General features: G+C 38.9%; 1 protein-coding gene across 15 annotated transcripts in view; it reads left to right on the forward strand.

The window, feature by feature from the left end:
- Positions 1-19,287, forward strand: part of Mllt10 (MLLT10 histone lysine methyltransferase DOT1L cofactor) — a 172,965-nt gene that overhangs the window by 119,744 nt on the left and 33,934 nt on the right. For 13 of the 15 annotated variants that reach the window (XM_028870471.2, XM_037205985.1, XM_028870468.2 and 10 more), the window contains 2 exons: positions 1,665-1,709; positions 2,510-2,542. The exons of 1 other annotated variant lie outside the window; for it this stretch is intronic. In XM_028870471.2, the coding sequence (XP_028726304.1) occupies positions 1,665-1,709; positions 2,510-2,542 (78 nt within the window). The remainder of the gene's footprint in view (positions 1-1,664; positions 1,710-2,509; positions 2,543-19,287) is intronic. One more of the 15 variants, XM_037205986.1, reaches the window with a different exon arrangement.

The following is a 19,287-nucleotide window of genomic DNA, read 5'->3' on the forward strand; positions in this document are numbered from 1 at the left end:
TGTATGTATGTATGTATGTATGTGTATACCACATGCATACCTGTGCCCACAGAAAGCATTAGATGCCCTGGAACTGCAGTTAAACACAGTTGTGAGCTGCCATGTTAGTGTTTGCAACTGAATTCAGGTGCTCTCTTTAAGAAGAGTGAGTATTCTTAACCACTGAGCCATCTCTCCAACTCTGGTACCTGATCTTTTGAAACATTGAATATTAGTACTTAGAACATTCAAAACTTGTACTTTTCTTCTGTATATTCACCACATATGGACTCGTATTTATCATGGTGTATAGAAGATCTGCTCAGTGGATCAAGTATTTACTTGGCAACCATAAGGAACAGAGTTCAGATAACTATAATGCCAAGTAAAGATGCATGCATCTCTAATTCCAGTTCACCTTTGGCAGGGTGAGAGGAAAACTAGGAATTCCCAGAAATTCTCAGGCCAGATAGCCTGTTTAGTACACAGTAGTGGAATATTGGAGATCCTGAAACATGAAGGAAGGTTATTCCCTGACCTTCACATGTGTGCCTGTGCCCAAGCACACACAAACGTGCTTATACACATCATACACACACATGAATTAAAAAGAAAAAGACAGGCGAGATCACTTGGCAGGTAAAGACACGCCTGGTAACCTGTGTTTGATCCTGGCACTCAAGTAAAGGTGGGTGACGAGAACTCCACAGAATTGTCCTACCTCCTCACATGTGCATGGCCTGGTGCATCCTCACCTAAAGGTTGATAGTTTAGTATTGTTTGCTGGAGCATGTTGTGTCCTTTTCTAAATGTATAGCTCCCTGGCTTTAAAATCAGAAGCCTCAAATTATTACTTTAATACTGACATAGCATTTGTAAAACAGATTTGGAATTGTTTCAGTGCTGGAATTCTGTAGTGGTGATAAATGCTAAAAAGCAGATTGTGGGAAGACACTTTGGGGTAATAAAGTCATAGAGTCAAGTTCTTGAAATGAGCAGACATTCAGGAGTGAAGGTCCGCCCCTCACTTTTAGTTTTTACCAAAATAAAAGATTCTCAGTGATCAGTGATTAAAGATTTCTTGCTAAATAGTTCTTTATATCATGCCTGACAAAAAGCAAAGGAGCTTATTTTAGCTTACAGTTCCAGTTACAGATTGGCTCTATGGGGAAGTTAAGATGGAACTTTGGATCACCAGTCAGAGCAGAGAGAATTGAATGAATACTTGGTGCTTGTGTTTCGTTGGTTTCTCCACCTCCCACATATTTCAGGACTCCCTTGTCTAGGAAATTGTGCTATTCAAAGTGAGCAGGGTCTTCCCACGTTATTTAAGACAACTCCACGGACAGGCGTTTATGTCAAGCTGGGCATAACAAAGCTATTCCTTCTTAGATACTTGTTATGAATATTGATATGTTAGCTTTATTTATGTCTTTTTCTTACTATTTGTTCATATTACATGTGTATTCTTGGACTAGCCCGTTGATATTTGTGAGAATTAGGTTTAATTTTCCTACCCCTAATAAACCAAATACTGGCTTATAATTTTTGTTCTTGCAGGTCTGTTTTGTCTTCTCAAATGGACTTTGTCATGAATTTCCCCCAGTTTTCTGGCCTGTTTCTTTTTCTGTCCTTAAGTCACTAGCAGTTTTTTTTGCTAATTTCCCTTTCCCCCTTATCCACAGAAATTTCCATGCAGTATCGGCATGATGGAGCTTGTCCAACAACTAGTAAGTTGTCCAACTGGGTTAGTAATCTGGGCTTTCTGACTTTTAGTTTGGTGCCTTTTATAATACATTATACCACCTTTGAAGGTCTAAATTTTATTTTCCGAAATGCATTAGGTTTTTATTGTGTAGATTTTTTTTTTCTCTTAAGAAGATGCCTTTGTGTACTTTGTCTTGTGTTCAGGATCTGTATTATAGTCAAATATTGCAAACTTTAATTATTATTGGTCTTTTACTATAGTACTTATGTTGCAAAAGTGTGACCTCTGCCCTTGGTGACATGTTATTTTCAGTATTTGGGTGCCATTAGCCTTAATGTTAATATGTTCTCAGTATTTGTATATTAGCATTAGGTAGCTTTATGTTTGGACTTCTGTATGTGTTGAAACTTATACTGAAGTTTAAAAAGTGAAAATAAACGTTTGGTAGGGTTAGAAGATGTCATGAAATTTTGTTTTATAATTTGTTGATTGTGCTTTAAGGCTGATTATTACATCCTGTAAGCCTCACATTTGGCAGAATACTATGTAAATGAATGAGATACTATGTAGATGTCTAAAGAAAGTGTCACCCTTGTGACAGTGCACCTAACGTATTATCTCAGTTTACTAGGCAATATGATAGTAAATGGAATATACTATTTTGGGAGTTATGCTATGGAAAAATGAATAACGCTTTCAGTTTTAATAATTCAGCCAAAAAATACTGAGATTTTGTTAAACTGATTGAGTCTATGCCTATGTATTTCTTTTGTGTGTTTGAGAATGATCTTAACCTGACGTCCTTTTTTCCTTACTTAAAAGCTTTCTCAGAGTTGCTGAATGCAATACACAATGGTAAGTTTTATTAGAATCTTCTCTGGAGGTTCATTTATCACAAAAGTTGCTTTCTGTCAAGAAGCTCAATTGAAAGTTAGAATGGTCTGTGAAATCTAGTGTTCTGGTGAGTCAGTTAATTGTTTGGCACTTTAGGAAAAGCTTCATAGACTGCCCACAGAAGGAGGGTAGATAGGTTATTGCAGTTCATCAGTCTGACTTTCATTGTCTCTTCTTAGTTTCTCAAAATCTTCTATGTTTGCAAATAGTCTCCTTCTGAGATCTGTCTTACTAATGCACTAGTAATTAGTATATACAACAGGAATTTTTTGCTTTTAACTACAATGTGGAATATAATTTTTGTTCTTTTCAAATCTTTAATCTCTTATATTTCATGTAGTGAATAAATAGAAGGTAGTATTTTAAATTGTGTCTAATTGTGTTCTATTTTCACAATGGGATTACATCTTCTGCTGCTTTGGATTCTAAGTCAGCATATAAGGCAAATGCTATCACTTTTCATTTTAACAATGTAATTGTGATGGTCATTATTAGAGAATGTGAGGTCTCTTCAGTTTCCCCAAGAACTTTCTATAATCCTTTGTTGTCAAAATTTTTAAAATTATATTTATGTATTTGTGTGTGTGTATGTGTGTGTATTCTGAAGAGTCCATTCTCTTCTTGTACCACAAGTTCCCTGGATTGAATCTGCTTGTCACGTTTGGTGGTGAGTGGTTTTACCTGCTGAGCCATCTTGTTGGCCTGAAAATGTCTCTTTTCATTATGATGTCATCTTTATTGATTTTCTTTTTTCAGTTATTAATTGAGCTAATTTACTTGAGACTGTGATTTCAAGCAGTTTTCTAGTACATTTTCTTTAACTTAGAATTTGTTTTTGTAACTGATTGGCATGATGTATAGGTTATAATGTCAGATGTTCACAGAAGACAGTAAACGAGAGACAAGTGACATAATGAGCAAACACAGTGAGCCTCATTGCGTTGAGGGTGAGGTGGTCTATGTGGGGACCCAGAAGTGTTGCTTATGAACAAAAGCATGCATTGACAGGGTTTTGTTTTTGTTTGTACAATACTAGGGATTGAACCCAAGGCCTTGTGTATGACAGAGAAGTGTTCTGCCATGGAATTGCACCAGCTTCTAGTTAACTTCAGCTTTCCTACATAGCTTGTACTTACACAGAAATAGTAATGATAGAAAAAAGGGTGGGAAGCTTTTCTTGAGAGTAAGTTAAACATTTTACAGGTCTTTTGGGTGTATAAAAACTGAAGAACCTTAGCAGCTTTTTCAGTTTACACAGTTTTATTCACATATGTTCATTAATTGCTGGAATATGGAAACTTGAAGCCTAGGAGGCATACTTAAGTAAAATAGACATCACAGGGAGTAATTTTGATGAACTGTCACAGAGACCTTTCATGCCACTGTGCACTAGGAAACACTGGGCTGTGTTAATTTGATGGGAAAACTGTTTTGTTCCTCTGCAGGTAAATAAATGTCATCAGGTTAATATCATAAATGTGAACTTTCTTTAAAATTTTGGGTTTTAGCAAATTGAGGTTGAGAGAGAATTCTCCATCCTGTATTACCCAGAAAAGAAGTGAATGGACCTTTCCCCCCTTGGTTGTAAGGGCAAATGAAGGATTGATTGCCAATAAATGATATTTATTCTGATGGTTTTTCCTTTTTTCCAAGTATAGATTTTTTTTCTCTCTCCTAAAAATGTACTTTAAACCTTACAGATTAAAAAACAAAAAACAAAAAAAAAAAAAAAAAAAAAAAACATGCCTACCAATGGAGAAACTTGAAGCTTTGGTTTTTTTGTATTGTTTAATGTGAAAGTCAGGTTAAACATACTTCCTCAGATGTTTACCAGATTTGTTTCCTTTTTATTTAAAAGTGTGTGTGTGTGTGTGTGTGTGTGTGTCTGTGTGTGTGTGTGTGTATGTGTCTGTGTGTGTGTATGTGTGTGTGTGTGTGTTGGTCTATGTGTGTGTGTGTGTGTGTGTAGACATGAGGGGGAGGCACTGGATTAGAGATCAGAGGTCAACTTTGTGGAGTTGCTTCCTTCTAGCTACCTTTATGTAGGCTCTAGAGATAAATTTGAGTTATTAGGTTTGTTCTTCAAATGCCTCTATCCACTGAGTCACTTTCCTGGCTCCCAAGGTGTGTGTGTGTGTGTCTGTGTGTGTCTGTGTGTCTGTCTGTGTGTCCGTCTGTGTGTGGTGTATGTTTCTGTTTGTGTTTTTGTGAATGTGTGCATACATATATTGTAGGTATGTGCACCTGTGTGTATTTGTTTTCAATGTAAACTTTCAGACTCCTTTCTTTTTTTAATGATTTTATTAAGAAATTTTCTATTTGTTTTACATACACCAACCACAGATCTCCCTCCCCACCCTCCTCCCATCCCCTGATCTTCCCCCCCCCCCCAAGCCCCCCTCCATTCCCATCTCCTCCAAGGCAAGGCCTCCTATGGAGAGTCAGTAGAGCCTGACATACTCAGTTGAGGCAAGTCTAAGCTCCTCCCCCTGCATCAAGGCTGTGCTAGTTGTCCCACCATAAGGTAATGGGCTCCAAAAAGCCCACTCATGCTTCAGGGATGGATCCTGATCCCACTGCCAGGGGGCCCCTTAAGCAGACCAAGCTACACAACTGTGTCACCCATGCAGAGGGCCTAATCCAGTCCCATGGTGACTCCACAGCTGTTGGTCCACAGTTCATGAGTTCTTACTGTTTTGGTTTGGTTGTCTCTATGTTTCTCCATCATGATCTTGATGCCCTTTACTCATGGAATCCCTCTTCTCTCTCTTTGATTGGACTCCCAAAGCTCAGCCTGGTGCTTGGCTGTGGATCTCTGCATCTGCTTCCATTGGTAACTGGATGAAGGCTCTGTGATGACAGTTAGGGTATTCATCTATCTGATTACTGGAGTAGACCAGTTCAGGAACCCTCCCCATTATTGCTAGTAATCTAAGGTGGGGTTATCCTTGTGGATTCCTGAGAACTTCCCTAGCACTCTCTATCCTCATGATGTCTCCCTCTATCAAGATATCTCTTTCATTGCTCTCCCCTCTGTCCTTGTTCCAGCTCAACCATCCTGTTCCTTTATGTTCTCATCCTCTGTCCCCTACCCCCCACCCCCCCACCCCCGTTTATTCATGGAGATCTCATCTATTTCCCCTTCCCAGGGTGATCCATGCATTCCTCTTAGGGTTCTCCTTGTTAGCTAGCTTCTCTGCAGCTGTGGGTTGTAGTCTAGTTATCCTTTGCTTTATATCTAGTATCCACTTACGCAGACTCCTTTCTTACAGCTTTCTGGTAAGTATACACCAGTTCCTCTGTTGTGTATACCAGGAATACATTTTCTTGCTCACCTATATTTTTTAATCTTTAAGTTGAGTAATGTTACATTTTGTCAGTGTTATTTAGGCACTCTGTAGAATCCTTCTCTTTAGTACTGAAGTGCTGTGGTCATTAAGCAACACCTAATGTCTCTGCTTCCCACTTCTGTAAGATAGAATGGACAGGCTCACATATGTACCCTTGTCCTATTGCTTGTTTTTACAGAGAAGCTTGTAGTTTTTATTGTTAGAATGAGTGTTAACCATATTCCGTAGAAGATACCCTTTATCAGGTTGAGGAAATTTGGTTATTGAGTTGGTCTCTTTGTTTTAGATCACTCAGAATTCCTCTTCGTTTGTTAGTTTTACTTGAGTATTTTGTGACAATTTTATTTCAGCCAACCTAAGTATTTGGCACATAGTTATTCATAGTATTTTCATAGCCTTTTATTTTGATAAGGATAGCACTAAACATGCTATTACTCTTCTCTCTACACAACCCCCTTTGAATTTTCCCCCCTCTTACTCATTTTAACTTGCCTAACTACCTACTTCTGTCTGTCGGTTGGTTGACAAGGTCTCATGTAATCTGTGTAGTTAAGAATGACCTTGATATCATAATCCTGCTTCTACCCTCCAAATGCTGGAACCATAGTTGTGGGGCTATGTATCTGGCTTCTGTTTTCAGTATCTCTAATGTTTATTGTTTCCTTCTTTCTTGGGGGGAGGGGGATTTCAAGACAGGGTTTCTTTGTGTAGCAGCCCAGGAAGTCCTGGAACTCACTTTATAGACCAGGCTGCTCTCAAACTCATCCACCTGCCTCTGCCTCCCCAGTACTGGGATTAAAGGCCACCACTGCCTGGCTGCTTCTTTATGATACCTTCTGTATATGTATGTGTTGAGAGAAGGAAGGATTGGATTTCTTGTGTTGTAACGTGTATTAAATCATTAATTTTTAACTTACATTTTTCTAGATTGGTAGGGAATGAACATGAGTGTTCTGATTTACAGAATGGAATCTCTACCTAAAATACTTAGTTTTCACATATGGACAACACATCGTCAGTTAAAGAATCTGTAAAATACAGAACCTTATTCAAGACTCTTAGCTCTCCCTCCCCCATTTGATAAATACACATTAAGTACTTTTCACATAGAAGATTATTGTTAGTTGCTTTGGGAAAATGCATAGTATAAATGGATCCTGCCTTTGGGGAATACACTCTAAACAAGAGGTAAGTATGTTTCTTAACATTTTCAAGAAATACAGCTAAAATTTTATGATCTGCAATACAGAAGAGTTAGGAGTAAAGGAAAATTACCTTTGAGGGAAAAAGATATTCTGAGAATGTAGTATTTGACCTGGTTACTTAAAAGTGTAGAGGAGTTAGGTATTTGGTCTACGCATCAGAGCCCAATTAGCACAACTAGTCTGCCCCACCAGAGTGTCCTACCACTGCAGTGAGCTGGACCTTCTTACACTAATCGTCAATCAAGAAAATGCACTGTTACCTTGCCCAAAGGCCAGTCCTGTAGGAGCATTTTCTCAATTAAAGTTTTCTTTTCCCAGATGACCCTAACTGTAGTCACGTTGACAAGCTAGCCAGCACTCAGACTGTGCAAGGTGACAGTGATAACTGATATTTGATTCAGAACCTAAGAAAAATAATAGCCTTAGCTTTTAGGTCAGTAAGTGGGTTTTTTGAGTTGGGAAAAGCATAGTACACTGGTTATATACTAGGGTTGATTTGATGATTGCCTATAAGAATTGAAAAAAATAGGCAAAAACCAAACAAATTTGTTATAATCAGATATTATGGGGACCCAAAGAGGAATGTGAAAGTCAGCATACTCTCCCACCCCCACTCCCACCCCTAAAAAAGGGACGGCATTTGTAGTTGTTAGTGAATTGAGTAGCAGTGTCTAGGGGAAGGAAGGCATTAATTTACCAGTATTTAGCCCATAAAACAATAACACTTGGGCACAAAAGAATTGTAGTTAGTTCATATAGGGGTGACTTGAGCCAGTATCTCAGAAATAAAGGTAGGGACGGATGCCATTTAGTCACTTGATAAAGCATAACTATAACGGATGCCAAGTTTTGTCTTCTTTTCCCTTGAGGCAGTCATCTGGGAAAACAAAGCTAGTATTTTGGAATATGCTTGCTTAGCTCGTCTACTAACAGGCAGGTAGGTCATACTGGAAGATTGTCATCGTATTCACAACATTCTTTTTCTCCTTGTGTAGTGCAGTTTATTTCTTTGCATACTTTCAGATTAACGTCTAGTTTTGTATTTGTAAAATCTATACCCTAATCAACTTGACTAAACCTGAAGTCACAGATTGTCTTATGGTAGGCTGTTTTCTATATAGTTGGCCCATTACAGAGAATCAGTTGTGCTTTGCTTTCTGGATGAGAGAATTCATGTCTTTCTTCAGTCTTGGATACAGTCTTTCCATCATATTTCTAATACTGCTGCTTGAAAACTTCCACTTTATGTTATAGAATTTTTTTAACATTTAAGGTAGGCTCATTTTTCATGTATCCTTTTACTCTATATGCCCCTCCTGTGACTATCTCTTTAGCTTTGTATAATGGATTGTTTCACGTGATTGATTAAAGAATTTCAATGAGCATGTTTTTCAGTTTTTGACATTCTTTGTAGTATCTTTTCAAATGGATCTAGTTTCATTTTCTTTTATTTTTATTAAATCTGTAGTTCTTTCCCCACATATAAAAGTACTTTTTTAAATTTCTCAAACCTAGAGGAAGCATTAAGAGAACTTTATTTTTATAAGGCTCTTCAGAATAAATTGCAGGCATAGTGCCCCATCTACCCTGAATGTGCATTCCTACAAAACGGGCGTTCCGTAGGGAAGCACAGCACAGTTACCGCATCAGGAAGCTGTAGCTCTGCTCTTACTGCCATGCAGTCTTTATGATGTCTGTCTCAGGAATTTGGAAGAACACAGATATATTAATTGGGGTTCTCTAGACAAACAGAACTGATAGGAATCTAACAAAACTGGGGTTTATTAGTGTGGTTTACAAGTTATGATCTGACTATGCCAGCAATGGCTATCTCCCAGTGTGAAGTCTGGGAATCCAGTAATTGTTCAATTCACAAATCTAGATGTCTTGGGATACATCATAATCCCAGAGAAGTAGGGTCTAATACCACTGAAGAGTGAGGATGAATGGACAGAGAGCAAGTGCTTCCTTCTTCCATGTCCTTTACATGGGTGCCACCGGAGATTGTGCCAGATTTAAAGTGGATCTTCCTACCTCAAAAGATCTGGGTTTAGGGTGGGTCTCCTACCTCAGATGGTTTAATTAAGAAAAATCCCTCACAGGTGTGGTGTGCCCAGTCACTTGAGTCAGTTAATTCCAGATGTAGTCAAGTTGACAACCAGGAATAGTCATCAAAGTGGGCTCCTTATTTTAGGGCTTTCCCCTATTGTTAGACTCAAGTTATTTTCTTTTTGAGGAGAAGTATAACAGAAACAATACTTTCATTGCATAGTATCAAATGGTATAAAGTCAGCATTTTGCTAATGTAAAGTTTTTCTTTTTTTTATTTATGATGAGTAATTTGTAGAATATGACATGATGATGTAAAAAACCATTCCTTATTATTTCAGTTTTTGTTGGCATTCATGATTTACTGTACTTTTTCAATGTTTGGGTTTTGCTATGAGTCATTTCACAGATTTTCTGTGTTGCCTTTGACCTCATTCTGTATCCCTGTGATTTGAATGTTTGTTCTCTTTCTCGAGTCCATTCCTCCGATATGTATCTATCCCCTGCTTCTTTATGGTACTGCAGGTATCTATCATTCATTCCTGCTGCCATTCCAGGTCAGTACACATTGAACAGCTTAAAGAGCACACTTTATTAGCTTTTGTTTTTCTTTTCCTCTACTTATTCATTTGAAAGAAGTTTAGGTTCAATTCATTTTTGTTTGGTTTTGTTTTGTTTTGATTTGTTTTCTGTTTAGATCTTCACATGGCTGAAATCAAGGTGTTTACTAGTTCATCAGGAGATTCTAGAAAGAAAGCCACATCTAGGCTCATTCTGGTTTCTTCCTGCAGTCATAGGACTGAAGTTAAAAGAGCACCAGCCTTGGCTAATTGATTTTGCATCTTTCTGTGTTTTAAAACTAGGGCCTTAACTATAAAGCTATAAAATCCTAATCTTATAAGACATACAAGTTAACCATCAGCCACTTCATGAAGGATCAGCTTTGATATATTCAGATTTAGGATGTGTGTGTGTGTGTGTGTGTGTGTGTGTGTGTGTGTGTGAGTGTGTGAGAATGTATGTATATATGTATATATATGTTCTCCAAGTTAACCTAACAAGTAACTGGAAACAAACATTTGTCTAGTGTAGATATACCTAACAGATAATGATCCTCAAGTGCTTCAGAGATCTGAGAAAAGGTAAATTAAATTCTCAGACTTTTTCTGAAGAATATCTTTATATTATTGTTGTGATGAAACACCAAGAACAAAATCAAGAAGAAGAGGAAAGAGTTTATTTTATTTGGCTTAGACTTCTCCGTAGTTGTCCATTACTGGAGGAAGACAGGACAGGAACTCAAACAGTGCTCCAGAGCTGATGCAGAGGCCATGGAGGGTGCTGCTCCGCAGCTCTTGCTCAGCCTGGTTTTTTTTTTTGTTTGTTTGTTTTTGTTTTTGTTTTGTTTTTTTGTTTTTGTTTTTAAACAGAACACAGGACCACCAACCCGGGAAGGGAACCACTCCAATAGGCTGGGCCCTCCCCCATCAATCACTAATTAAGAAAATGCCCTAACACTTGCCTGTAGCACTATTGTATGGTGGCATTTTCTCAGTTGAAGTTCCTTCCTTTCAGATAACTCTTTTTTTTTTTTTTGGTTTTGGTTTTTCGAGACAGGGTTTCTCTTGTGTAGCTTTGCACCTTTCCTGGGACTCACTTGGTAGCCCAGGCTGGCCTCGAACTCACAGAGATCCGCCTGCCTCTGCCTCCCGAGTGCTGGGATTAAAGGCGTGCGCCACCACCGCCCGGCCAGATAACTCTTATATCACGTTGACATAAAACTAGCCAGCACATCCTTGTTTTCTTTTTAACCACATATCCTGACTCTTCTGCCATCCTGGTGGTCTTAAAGGTTCATATAATATTATTAGATTCTATTTCAAGGTCAACTAGCCAGTATGTTTTGTTCGGTATTCAAAGCTTCTTCACAGTAGTTTACATAACCAGAAGATTAAAAAGAAACTGGGTTATAGGGGAATCCTTTAGAATTCTTCCCATTACAATAATTTCATGCCCATCCTATACTCCTACCCTGACCTTAATGGAAAGTGTTGTTCCTTTATTTTTCTCTTTCAAAAAAAAATTCTTTCTCTTAGAGTGTTCTCTCAACCCTAAAAGTTGGTCTTTTAACTTCACCCCCTTCCTGTTTTTGCAGTAGAAGTAATTGAATCATGGACTTCATATATGCACGGAAGGCAGTTGGTCTGGTGTCTTGGTTTATTACCATCTTTCTTTTTTGCTTTTATTTTGCTACTGTAGGGTGTCACTAAATTGCCCAGGCTGACCTTGAATTTACTGTATAGCCCAGGCTGACTTTGAATTTCTGGTGCCTTAGCCTCTTGAGTAGCTGGAATAACAGTCCCATATTACCAGGCTAGCTAGGGTCCTCGGGTTTTTCTCTTTGATTTTGTTTTTGAGATAGGGTTTCATGTAGCATAGAGTGGCTCAAGATGATGACCTTGAGCTTTATATCATCCTGCTTCCACCTTCTAAGTCCTGGGATTATAAGTGTATACCACCACACCCAGCTCCTCATAGGTTGTTAGTCATTCACAATGCCTATCAGATGAGTTTTGTTCGCTATTTCTGTCTTCTATGGTTCTTGGAGGGCACGCAGAATTTCTGTGTCTGCTTATCTGTGTCATCCTAGGTTTTGTTTCCTTACATTTTCTGATCTTGGATTGTGAATTCATTGTATTTGGGTTAAGGTTGTATCCCTAAGAAGGGATTTGTGCACATCCTGGTCAGTTCAGGCCCCAAAGCTATTTGACAGCAAGGTTCTGCTTTCGGGAAGACTTTTTACCAACTCTACAGTATAAAACAAATTAGACAGGATTCTCTCCCTCACTGTCACAAGATTCCTTGTTGAACTATCTTCAGGTTACCAGGCCCCAAATAATGACACAGAGACTTAATTATGAAAGCTTGGCCTTTAGCTTATTCGGCTTGGCCCCAGCTAGCTCTTAGAACTCAAATTAACTCACTTCTACTAATCTACATTCTGCCACAATGCATTTTACCTCTCCTCAGTAAGGCACATATCACTTGCTCAGGGTCTGCTGACAAAATCCCCCTTCTTAGATTCCTCTTGAGTTTCTCTTTTTCTCAGGAAGTCCCACCTATTCTGTCCTGCCTAGCTATTGGCCATTCAGTTTTAAACCAGTTAGAAGGCGCCTTAGGCAGAGACCCATCTTTACAGTGTACAAAAGATTATATCCCACAACATCCTACCACCAAGACGGGCTTTTTCTCATAGCCCTGGCTGTCCTAGAATTCACTCCGTAGACCAGGCCGGCCTTGAACTCAGAGGTCCACTTCTCTATGTCTTCGAGTGCTGGCATAAAAGGTGCGCACCACCATTCCTGGTTAAGGCAGGATTTTTGTGCTGTGATCATTGGTTTTTGAGGGGTGATAGCCCTCCCACTGATAGTGTGGCCCTTTGAAAGCCTCAGCCATATGAACAGTGTCCTCCTTTTCAATTTCCCATTCATTAGAGGCTCAAGGTTTCACCTTTTTCTTGTTGGCTTTAAAACCAAAGCTTATGAGTTACTGGTACAGGATAAGTCCTCTAGGGCAGGCAACAAACTTTATGGGTTTTTGTTTTGTTTAGGTTTATTTTTATTTTTGACCCCCATAGATGTCATTTTCTTTCTTGTGAGCATGGGTTTTCTTTTTAAAAATTTAATATTTATTTTTACCTTAAATTATATGTATGGGTGTTTGTATAGTTTTTGTTAGGGGTATGCTTATGTGAGTGCAGGTACCTGACAAGCCAGAGTATTAGATTTCCTGGAACTGGAGTTCAGGCAATATGAGCTTCCTAATGTGGATGCTGGCAATTCAGTTCTGGTCCTCTGTAAAAGCAGTTTGTGCTCTTAACAATTGTGCCATCTTTTCATCCCCTCAGGTACTCATTTTTAACTTTAACTAGGATGGTTTATTAGTTATCTAGTTTACCTTATTTCTAGAAACAGAAATTCTTCCATTGCTTCTTTATTTTTATTTTTTAAAACACATTATCCTGGCTTCTGCAGCTGCCACTTCACTTAAGATAACTTTCATGTTGTCAAGTCAGTGAATATTTGTTACTCTTCATCTTAGAGTAGCTCTTAATGAATTTGTTTTTGGTCAAGAATTATTCTTTTTCTTTCCTTGACACTCAGCTTACCATAACTTGGCTGCACTCTTGACTACTTGTGGCTTCTCTTTGTCCTAGTTCAGTGCTGAAATTCCATGAACCTCTCTCTGTTTTTTCCCCATGATTGCCACTGAATAAAATATTACTTAATGATCTAATTCTACTTCTTAATTTTACTTTCAGGTCTTTGTCTATACTATAGCTATAGTGGTTTGTTTTTTGTTTAAACATTGTCTCATCAAGCTACTTATGGTTTAAGAAATATATGTGTGTGTGTACATGTATGTATGTATATATATGTATATATCTTCAAATTAAGAGGTATTTCTCCCTAGTTCCATCTCTTTGTTACATCAAACTAGCTGATTTTATATGAAATTGTAAAGCTTATGTGGTCATATTCTCTTAGCTGTGGTGTCTGTCTTAAGTTTTCTCTAGTTTTAGTTGTTTGCTATGAATGATTGTCTGAAAATATTCAACAGATAATTCCAGAAATAATCTTGGGAGTGGCATAATGAGATGTCCTGCTTTTTTACTGTATCCCACCCTGGGTGAGAACTGTCCCTGTGTCTAGTAAAACCATGCTGTATATGTTATGCTTGTGTAGTAGCTGTGTGTAGGCAGACTTTCTGTCCTGCAGGCTGCTCCCAAGTAACCACACAGAGGCTTAATATTTATTATAAACGCTCGGCTAATAGCTCAGACTACCTACTAGCTAACTCATTTTCAATGAACCCATATTTTTATCTACACTTTGCCATGTGGCTTGGTACCTTTTCTCAGTTTGGCATGTCCGTCTTGCTTCTTTCTGTGTCTGCTTGTGATTCCAGACTCTGCCCTTCTTCCCAGCATTCTCTGTTTGGCTCTCCCCAACCTTATCCTGTCCAGCTATTGGCTAGTCAGCTTCTTTATTAACCAGTCACAGCGACCTATTTTTGGCAGCCAGTCTAGAGAAAAGGGTGAGCTCAAACAATGGAAGAAGTTGACCTCTGACTTCTGCATGCACAGACACAATCAAGCACACACACATACACATATATACACTTCCCCAAATCTAATGCACATGCAAAGAATTCTATATTCCTCATATAGGCTGATATGCAGAACAAAATTGAACAGTAAAGTACTTAGTAAAATGTGTGAAAATATACCAAAATACCAGTGTTTGTGGGTGATGTCTTTTTCTACCTTTCAATGTATTTCACATTTTTATAACCATCCTTTTATAGGTAATATTAAAAAAAAGCAAAGCTGGGAATCATATGCAAGTCCTTCTACATGCTTTGCAAACATTGCCACTAAACTATATCCCCAGCCAGAATAAATCTTCATGTAAAAATGGAGTGACCCGTGAAATACCTAGGTTTTCATCAGGATGGCCAAGAAACTCAGGAAAATAAGCTGTAACTTTTCTGAACAATGGCTACTTTAATTACATAGTGAGGGTAGTGGTGGGGGTGGGGGTGGAGGATATTCCATAATCTAGAAGGGCAAAACTAGTTTCCAAAGGGAATAGACTTTAAGGCAACAAACACTTAGGAGTATTGCTTTTCTTTTGTATTAAGAAGTTTTTGTTTGTTTGTATGTACTATCTTAGGGTTTTTTGTTTGTTTGCTTTTTGGGTTTTGTTTGTTTGTTTGTTTGGAGACAGGGTTTCTCTGTGTAGTTTTGGTTCCTGTCCTGGATCTTGCTCTGTAGACCAGGCTGGCCTCGAACTCACAGAGATCTGCCTGGCTCTGCCTCCCGAGTGCTGGGATTAAAGGTGTGTGCTACCACCGCCTGGCTTAGTTAAGGTTTTTATTGCTGTGATAAAACATCATACCCAAATGAAATTTGAGGAAGAAAGAGTTTAATTTCAGTTTATAGTTCCCGCAGGAGCCTGGAGGTAGTAAATGACGCAGAGACCATGGAGGAATCTTATTTACTGGCTTGTTCTTCATGGCTTGCTCAGCCTGCTTTCTTATAGCACCCGAGACCACCAACCCAGGGGTGGCACTGTTTTGCCCCACTACATTAGTCCTCAATCAAGAAAATGCACCACAGGCTTTTCCACAGGTCGTTTTGTAGATGCATTTTCCTAGTTGAGGTTTCTCTTCCTAAATGACTAACCTGTGTCAGGTTGACAGCCCGTAGCTTCTCAGCAGCATTGATATAACTAATACCCTTTCATTATACTCTTTTGTTGGCCTCAGTGGCCCCAGCCATGATTTTCTTAGCTCACTCGTGTCAGCTTCCTTTATGAATTCTTTTTTCACAAATCATCCTTGAAATATTGGTGATCCTCAAGGCTGGCTGTTCTAGTTTGTCTTGGAGTGAATGAGTGAGTGATTGACTGATTGACTGACTGACTGACTGACTGACTGAGATGAAGTCACACTTTCACCCAGGCTGGTCTTAAACTCATGAACTCAACAGATTCTTCCTGTTACAGCCTCCTGAGTAGCTGGAACTACAAGTATTTTGTCAACAAGGTCAACTTTTGTTTGTTTTGTTTTCTCAAGGCAGGGTTTCTCAGTGTAGCCCTGGTTGTCCTAGAACTATCTCTGTAGACCTGGCTGGCCTGGAACTCACAGAGATTGGCCTACCTCTTCCTCCTGGGTGCTGGGACTAAAGACGTGCACCATCACAACACAGTAAAGGCCAGCTTTTAACAGAATGTCAATTTGTTGTGTACCAATTTTCACCTCCTAACAAATAGCACTTTTAATTTTAATCAAAAGTGAGAATCCTCTGACATATTTTTCTCTACTCTAGTTAGCAAATGTAATTAATATAGCATCAACTTTAGAGGATTCTAACCTATAGGTGTGCTTCAGATCCACCCCTTTCCATATTGGCCCAGAGAAGCATAAATTTTCATCGAATTTATGTAACTGCCTAGTGTGGGATGTTCTGTATGGCAAATATGTTTATAAATAAAACACTGATTGGCCAGTAGCCAGACAGGAAGTATAGGCGGGACTAACAGAGAGGAGAATTAAGGGAACAGGAAGGGAAGGAGAAGACTGCCTGCAGCCACTGCCAGGACAAGGAAGATGTAAGGTACCAGTAAGCCATGAGCCATGTGGCAAAGTATAGATTAATAGAAATTGGCTGAATATAAGAGTAAGAGCTAGACAATGATAGGCCTGAGCTACTGGCCAAGCAGTTTAAATAATATAAGCGTCTGTATGTTTATAAGTGGGCTAAGGGACTGCCAGGGCTTGGCGGGACCCGGATAGAAAACACTCCGGCTACAACTGCCACTCCTCTTTTTGCGTCTGTCCTCTCTCCACTTGTTACATAGGGTTAGGGTGAATCACGATGTGAGCCTTGGTGTCTTCCCACTGATAATTGCACATTGTAAGTGCCTCTCTCCTGTTTGCAGGCTCCTGTGAGTTCCTCTCCAGTCTCTGTCTGGGTAGCACCTATCAAACTTTTTACATCTTGGCTTACTGTATTCTGTTTCTTCAGATAGATCTTACTGAGTCTTAATTTTTTTATTCTTTGTTGTTTGAGACAATGTCTAATGTTGCTTAGGCTGGCCTTGACTCTGAAAATGTTCTTGAATTTCTGATCATCCTGTCTCTAGTTGCAGAGACCTAAGATCACAAGCATGTGCCACCTGGTCCTTTGTGGTACTGGGAATTAAACCCAGGGCTTTATGCATCTAAGCAAGCACTCTCACTGAGTTACATCTTTAGCCTCCTAATTCTTTTGTTCATATTAAAGTCCCTTTTCCTTGTCCTTTTCTAGTTCGTATTGGAATGCATTTTCATATCTTTTTGTAAGCTTGTCTTTGTAATTGAACTGTATATTCCTGATGAGCACAGTTTCATCTTGTTTTCAGTTTTATTTCTGCTTCAAGCTCATTGCCTGTTTCTTAGTAGTTACTAAGTACTTAATTTGTCAACTGGATGAAGGGACAGAGGAATGGGTGGATAAAAGAATGTGAATCAATACATCACTGCCATCCACTGTATTTTCTGCATTATCATTTCTGTTCTCTGCCCTGAACTTCAGAGAATTTCCCTAGAGCTTGTCTGTTGTAGGATTTACTTTCACTGAACTCAATGAATGTCCGATTGATTGGGATTAAAAACTGTAAAACTTGTAAAAGATGGAAATAGAATGAAGCTAAATAGAAAATGGGGGGGGGGGCTGTAGGAATGGCTTCATAATTAAAGAGTGCTTGTTGCTCTTGCAGAGGATTTATTTTATGTGTATGAATGTTTTTCCTGCATGTATGCATGTTTACCACATAGATGCCTGGTACCTGCAGAAGTTGGAAGAGGGCATCAGATTATCTGAAACTGGAGTTATGGATGGTTGTGAGCCACCGTGTGGGTGCTGGGAATTGAATCCAGGTCCTCTATAAGACAGCAAGTACTCTTATCTTCTGAGCCATCTCTCCGGCCTCTTTTTTTTTTGGTTTTTCAAGACAGGGTTTCTCTGTGTAGCTTTGCGCCTTTCCTGGAACTCACTTTGTAAACCAGGCTGGCCTCGAACTCACAGAGATCCGCCTGCCTCTGCCTCCTGAGTGCTGGGATTAAAGGCATGGGCCACCACCGCCCAGCCAGCGTCTAATTTTTAAGTTATTTTATTATTATTATTTTAAAGAAAGTATATACAGAAAATTTAAGCAGTCTTACCTAAGTGTTTGTGCCAGGGTGGTGAGTGAAATCAGGGATCTTCCTTTAACTTCTGTGCCATGAAAGGAATATTTGATTTGCAGTATTTTGTAAGAAAAGCCTAAGTGCCACAAAGGGCCCTGAAACAGACTCAGTGGGTAATTTATATAAAATAAGTGCATGCCAATGCAATATCAAAACAGTTGAACCTTTGAGATTGAAGATCCTCATTCACCACCATTTTACTTCTCAGTACTGTACTTTGTGATGATTGCCACATATGGTGATGGTGATTTTAACTTTCATATTGTTGTTAGAGCATTAGTGAATGAGAAAATCATAATACTTCTTAACTTAGAAAATTTAAATTACACTTAAAATACTAAAATGGCTGTAGCTACCATTTATTGAAACTTACTATGGAGTAGACATTTCTAAAGCCTTCAAATTAGGGTAGCTATCTTTTTTGTGGATAATAATATAGTGACCCAGAAAACTTGAGTAATTTTGATTATGATCACATAGCCAGCAACATCAGGACTCAATTTTATCTCAACCAAAAGTCTGTACTTAAAAAAGAACTTGTACTATTTTGATTTCAGCATGCACCTTCCTAACTTTTGTCTTTTAGTTTTAAAAGTTGGATATTCTGTGTATGGTATGCTTTTCATTTTAAAAACTTCTAAGCGATTAATGCTGGGGCTGTTGGTAAAGTATATGCTGGACCTGAATCAGATCCCTGGTACCTGATTAAAGAGCAAGGCATGGTGGCAGACACCTGTAATCCCAGTGCTCCAGAAACTGAGTCAGGATTAGGATATGAGGAGATTGCTGGCAGCTAGTCTTGCTGATTCAGTGAACTCTAGGCTCAGCATTAGGGAGGCAGAGGCAGGCAGATCTCTGAGTATGAGGCCAGCCTGGTCTACAGTGGTAGTTCCAGGATAGCCAGGGCTACACAAAGAAACCCTGTCTCAAAACAAAACAAAACAAAACCAAAAGAAAAAGAAAGAAAAAACACCCAATGTCAACTTTTGTCTGCCCCACACCTATTTACAAATCATGAACATGCACAAACACCTAGGTATACCACATACACAAAGGTCTAGGTGGTCAGCATCTTATGTTTTTAATAATATACCTTGAAGAGAATAGTCCAAGCATTTCATTAGTTCTTCACCGGACCCTTCCTTTAGATTCTGTCATCTGTTTTTTACTATCTGCAGTGACTACCCCTTAAGCAAGGGCTATCATAGTTGGAGATTGCAACTCGGTTCCCTCAGGCTCCGACTCTTATAAGGGTTTAGGTGGAATTCTGCTGACTCAGAGAGGTTGAAAGCTAGTAGCTAACCTCCTC

Source organism: Peromyscus leucopus, chromosome 5 (assembly GCF_004664715.2).
Source record: "Peromyscus leucopus breed LL Stock chromosome 5, UCI_PerLeu_2.1, whole genome shotgun sequence".
Lineage (NCBI taxonomy): Eukaryota > Metazoa > Chordata > Mammalia > Rodentia > Cricetidae > Peromyscus > Peromyscus leucopus.